A 6,327-nucleotide genomic window follows, 5' to 3' on the forward strand; every position below is an offset into this window, starting at 1 on the left:
GGTCTTATTTTAATTGAATAGGAATGAAAATACAGAATGTCAACATGTGTACTGCAGAAAAATTAAGATGAGAATGCATATATTCCAAAAGAAAAAATTTAAAAATCAATAACCAAACTTTCTTTATCAAGAAGTAAAAAGAACTGCAAATTAAATGCAAAAAAATGGAAAGAAATGATAAAGATTAAATTAGAAGCCAAATACATTAGCAGTAGACAGATAATATTAGTCTTAACCTGAATACTTTTTAAGCCTAGATGTAGTTTTGAAAATAAATGCCTTTAAGATCCAGGATGATGATGTGAAACACCAAAGATGAGCACACAGGGTCCAAATTGTCTCCATCTCTAGGAAATAAAAGCATCCTCTACATGGCCATCATTTTCTAGATCATTGCTGAGATCCATGATTCAGAAGAAAAATCTTTGCCACATGGTTACAAATCACCTTATTTTTTACACCATAAACAATAGGATTGAGTGCAGGTGGCACAAGGAGGTAGATGGTAGACAAAAGGATGTGGGTAGAGGGGGCAACATGTCCAAAACGGTGGCTGAAAAAAGAGAAAAAGGCAAGAATATAGAACTCGAGGAAGACAAAAATATGAGCTGTGCATGTGTTAAATGCTTTTAGCCGTGCCTCCTTCTGTTGTAGACGAAAAACAGCTTGGAAAATCAGAACATAGGATATGAGGATAGAAATCATGTCAAATCCAAGAATGGTAAAGCCTACAAAAAGACCACATGACTTATTGACTAGAATGTCTTCTGCAGCCAGCTTGACCACAGCCATGTGCTCACAGTAAGAGTGGGCAATAAGAATGGAATGGAAAACATGCAGTCTTTTGATTAGAATGGGTAATAGACCAACCAGCACTATAGCTCGAATTGCTACCACTGCTATCATGTGACCCACAATGGAAGGAGTGAGGATGGATGTGTGCCTCAAAGGATCACAGATGGCAATGAAGCGGTCAAAGGCCATCGCCAACAGAACGCCAGACTCAATGCACTGCAAGGTATGGATGAAAAACAGCTGGGCTAGGCAGGCATCAAAGGCCATGGAGAAAGATCTGAACCAAAAGATGGCCAGCATCTTAGGAACAATGGCTGCACAGAGTCCTATGTCAGTGGCTGCCAGCACAGCCAGGAAGATGTACATGGGCTGGTGCAAACTACGTTCTGAAGGGATGATGATTAGTAAGATGCTATTTCCTAAAAGAGCCACTAAACACACAGCAAAAAAAGGAAACCCAATCCAAAACTGTACGTGCTCTAGTCCAGGGATGCCAATCAAGGTTACCGTTCTGGGGTTCAAATATGACATGTTGATGAATGCCATTGAGGTTGGTATTCTGTTGTCTCACCAGTGATTCTGATACCTGAGGGAGAAAACTTGGATGGAAAGTGAAAATGTTTCAGTCCTTACTAACATCCTACCATATTCCGCATTGAGCAAATAAATTCAGTGCTTTGAATGGCAATTTGGCCAGATTATTCTGAGGTTCTATAATACATGTCAAGATAGAGAAAGCAAACAATTATGTAAAAGCTTTACTGGAGCCATATAGGAGATAAAAAATGTGAAACTTTCAGGATTTCTGACTTAACTCTTGTGGAAATGGAAACTTGACACTAAGAGCACTAATCTTCTGCATCCACCATGATCTCTACACTTATTTGTCTGAAAAGTGCACATTAGGTGTCTCTACTTTATCTGCTTCCAGAAGCCAGACAATTTCACCAGACTTAGAAATTCTCCTGGGAGCCTTAGTGTCCCACAGGGAATCTCATTTCTGTTGCTCTGTGTGCATTAGTAAGTAATCTTACAATAAACTTTACTATTAGCCCCACCACTCTTTGTTCCAAGAAATGAAATATTTATCCCTGAGCCATTTTCCTTTGTTCTCAAATGGGGTTTATTAAAGGAGAATTTTAGTTGTCTTATATTAACTCATTCCTTCATCAAAACAATAAATGATCCATTATTTTTCAGGGCACTAAGCATGGTCCTTAGAGGAAATTTGAAAAGGATAGTCTTCCAGAAACAGTTTAGGAAGTTGGTTTCTAAGTGAATTAAGGACCATTTATGTTTAGGTAGACTTGTTGTGTGGAATAGGAAATGTGGAATACGGAGGCTATTTTTTTACCAGGGCTTGGAATAATAAAAACAAGAAGAAGAAGAATATAAAGATATGGAATTCAAGAAAAAAGAACAATTTAAAATCAGATAGTACATAGCCAAAAGCAGAGCCTGGCAAGTTTAGATATATCCCAAAGCTGGATTAGCATAAGTGTGTATATCTGTATGTGTTTATCAGAGGTTAAAGGTCAGTGTATTACCAGACTCCTTGGGTTCTGGGTAAGATTTCTACCCTGCTTTTTAAAATGGACTCCCTACTTTCTCTTTTTAATAACTTTACTCTATACCATGAGTAATTAGCTGTGGTTTGAATCCTGAAGATCCACTGAATCCAATACCCACCTCATAATCCCTCTTTAGCCATACATTTTTTCCAGATTTTGATTTATGTTCCTTTTAGGGACAATCAAATCAATTTAACAAAACCTTGTTTTTCCCTTTAGTCTCAGTTTTATTTATCACTTTCTAATTTTTGAACCATTTCTAATTTTGCTCCAAACTGTCCATACCTAAACACTGATCCCAATCTTTCCCATAAAGAGATGTTTTCTATCTGGTTACATCCATACACCCTGAAAAAGGAAGCCCTTTATGAATAGCACTGTAAATCTCTGTTTCCCTCTCTTTATGGATGGCAATTTCTGAAAAAGTGTCAGACAAGCAACTGTTTAATCTTCTCATGGAATAAATGTGTGGGAGTCTAGAAAGGATTTGTGGTACAATAATTTTTATATTAAAAAGAAAAAATCGACACTTAGATCTCTTTTCTTGCAATCCTGCAATAGTACTACTGAGTGGACTGTAGTCAGAATAGCTATAAATATGGGTTAATGCAATAAAAATTGTGAAAAAGAATTTCCTTTGATGCTTACATTTGATATTGGAATAGATGGTGTAAGAAATGGCAAAGTATATGGACTATGTTTCTGTTTCTTAATATGAGTTGCCAGACATTATAAACACTGAAAGAGAAAGAAATTTCATAAGCTAAAGCTATTGGTATTTCTTTAATCATTCAGTAGTTGTCTCATAGTCTAAAGGCAAAATAAATATTATAATTACACCCATCCACTTGATGTTGATTCCTTTAACAGATTACTTCTCTAGTATTCAGCAAGTGGTTAAAATCAAGGGCTTGAAAATCAGAAAGATGACCTGGCTACTAATCCTGGATCCCTCACTTACCATTTATGGCATCTTGCCCAAGTACCTTACCCACCTTTCACTCATCTGCGAATTAAGGACACTAACCTCACTTACCTCAATGTTAAATGAGACGCTATGCAGAAGAGATCAGTTTCTGGAAAAATTCAAGTACATACATGGTAGCCTATGAAAAGTCTGATATTTTGTCCAGACAGAGCAGGCTTCGGAATACTGGGGAGAGATAAAACAAAAATACAGAGAAGTGAAAACTTCTTGATGTTAGAAATGAAGAAATCTGCATGAGAAGAGAAAAGTCCTAGAGTCAAAGAACTTTCCTCCACCATACTGTATTAATATATTAGAATTAATCATTCTTCCAAGCAGTCATCAAATGATCAGAGTTGAAATAAGAAAGTTACAATCTGTTTACATATTTTTGTGGTTAAAAATGTGTATGATTACTCCTCATTTACAGGCTTCCTGAGTATGTATAATTTAATGGGGGAAACACATGCATCTGAATTTGCTTAAACCCAGTTTCTATAAGAGATAACAGGATATGAGCTTGATGACTCTTTGTTTTTTAAAATAGTCTAACTGCTGTAATATAAAGGGTCTTTTCATTCCTGCTGAGTGGAAGTATTTGAAGAAAAGGTGTGATAATAGATGATCTCCCATGGAGGCAAAAGGGCAAAAAGGAGGTTGGGCTGTTCTCTGCCTGGCAGAAAGAAGACTGAGCTGCTGAGTAAATATATCAGATACTAAATCTTTTAAAAGCATATGATTCTCCTGTCTATCCCCTACTTTTTACATTACTCAACCACCTGCCTCTTTTCTGCAGAGACCAATGGTGGCATCCTGTAAATTATTCTTTTTCATTTTCAATAAATCAGGGAACATTAGAAGTAATCGGGATTGAATTGACTCGAATCCAGAAAGCATGGTTACAGTCTTGCTTATGTCAATAATTCAGGGGCCAGAAACACAGATGATATTACCTAATTGCTTATGAAAATATTTAACTCCAAATTATATTAATCTAGCCCTTCATTCTTTTATGAAAAATTATAAACCCAGAGAAAACATGGACAAAGGAATCATTGAGTGAAACAAGATTTAGAAACCCCTATTCTATCAATTTTTCCTAAAATAAACTGCTATCACAGCTTTATCCATTCTCAGTTCCCAAGTTCTAGAGGTAGAAACTTACCTGGATAGAGCTGAGGACTGGCCTGGCATGTGCACGGTCTGGTTTTATCACCTTGTTGCCACCAAATTTCCAGCACATGTAGATATTAATGGAAGAGTCACTGGGCTTTCCTTAAAGCCTGGACTGAGCTCAGAGCATTATTATCCTGATATCCCTAGAGTGTCATTATCCTTCTCAACCCCCGGCTTCCTTACCAGGAGCAAGTTGGCCTCAAAGGTGGAACACAGAGTAAGAAAATTCTCTGATTTTTAAAAAAAGGAATCTCCCAGGAATGAGAACCAGAAAATATCCAGTAGGGTTTTCATTCAGAGCAAATTGATCATTGGATAATTGAATGTGAGAGATGGAGATTTCTTAAGATGTAGAAAAGAAGAATAATTGTCTTTTCTACCCTCTGTCAACTGGCAAGGCCTATAACTGAAACAGAAAAGTAAAGCTATTCTGCTTATAAATACAATACTGCTACTATTGCTACGACAACTACTTAATGACTATTACTCCTGTTGCCAAATATTTTATAGTCACTTTCAATTTTGAATGAAACTTAAATACAATTTTTTTAGGGGCAAGATTTTCCAAGTTTGTTGATTGAGACATCAGATAATGTATCACTATTTCCTCTGTTGATAGAGATTGAGACTAACTTCAGTCACTAACTTCAGTAACATTAGTGATCTGCTAAAAATCACCCAATATCAAGTTGTATAGAATGTATCCATAGTGTGTTTTCCCTCCCAACAATCTGTGGATATGTTAAATATAGGCTGTTCTTCTAACTTCAGAGTTTGAACAGTTCAGTCATTTTCCATGTAAGACCAGTGATTCACTGCTTTCAATATGAACCTGACAAACTACCCTTCTCTAGCAAGCTCCCAGGTAACAGCATTTTAGATTATAATGCGGGCATAGTTTGCACATAGATTTTTTATTTTTCTCTCAATGTGGCTTAACTGCCTATGCTCACTTTCCAGCCTCATGTGAGAACATGGCTGAGTCGTTTACATTGTTTTTCAGTATTCTTAATTTGTCAGTAGCAGTCCAGGTTCAGAATCACTTGTCTAGCCTCATTATACATAGAACAATTGACTCGATACGTAGAGGAGAGAAGAAAATATTTTCAGGTACTATCAGTTGCCATCTTTTTTTTTTTTTTTTCTTATTCTCATCTCAATATGCTCAGGATTTATTTTTCTTCTGTCTTCCTCCTCCTCCTCCTCCTCTTCCTCCTCTTCGTAATTCTTCTCTATTTCACTCAGTTCTTCAGGGTCAAGTCTCATCAATCTTCTACACTTTAATGTGCACTGATACATTTAACTAGTCCCCTCTTACTTTTCCTAAATGTACATACACATGAATGTACATGTGTGATTATATTAAAATAATATAATCTCTCTTTTGCTCAGAAATGTTCCAGAGATTTTTTCCATTGTACATGATAGCTATGTTTTGAGATCATAGCTTATATTCATGTTTTCTTTCTCTTGTACCATATTAATATGGTTTAATTTTTTTCCTCTCTGCTGAAAGTTTCCACACAAAAAAACACATATCTACTTTATAACCTAGCAATTCCACTATTTGGTATTTACTCAAGAGAAACAAGCACATGAATCCACAATAAGATTTATATAGCAATTTTTTTAGCAGCTTTTGTATACTAGCACTACGACAAAAATGATCCAAATGTCCATCAAAAGTATAACGGGTCTTAAGCATTCAGTTTGAGAAACTTAACACGTGTATACTACTGTGTAACCATTTACCCAAAATAAGATATTGAAAACTTTCCAATATCCCAGTGATTCCATAGGGACCTATTTGTGTCACAT

General features: G+C 36.1%; 1 protein-coding gene across 1 annotated transcript; it reads right to left on the bottom strand.

The window, feature by feature from the left end:
* Positions 1–390: 390 nt before the first annotated feature.
* LOC105811466 (olfactory receptor 52A1-like) lies at positions 391–1,341 on the bottom strand. The gene has a single exon (XM_012645661.1). The coding sequence runs from the start codon at positions 1,339–1,341 to the stop codon at positions 391–393; it is 951 nt and encodes a 316-aa protein (XP_012501115.1).
* Between the last annotated feature and the right edge of the window lie 4,986 nt (positions 1,342–6,327).

The sequence above is a fragment of the Propithecus coquereli genome, unplaced genomic scaffold (assembly GCF_000956105.1).
Source record: "Propithecus coquereli isolate 6110/MARCELLA unplaced genomic scaffold, Pcoq_1.0 Scaffold235, whole genome shotgun sequence".
NCBI lineage: Eukaryota > Metazoa > Chordata > Mammalia > Primates > Indriidae > Propithecus > Propithecus coquereli.

Excerpts from the sequence above, each read along its gene's own strand:
- LOC105811466 (XM_012645661.1), bottom strand. The coding sequence starts at position 1,341 with ATGGCATTCATCAACATGTCATATTTGAACCCCAGAACGGTAACCTTG.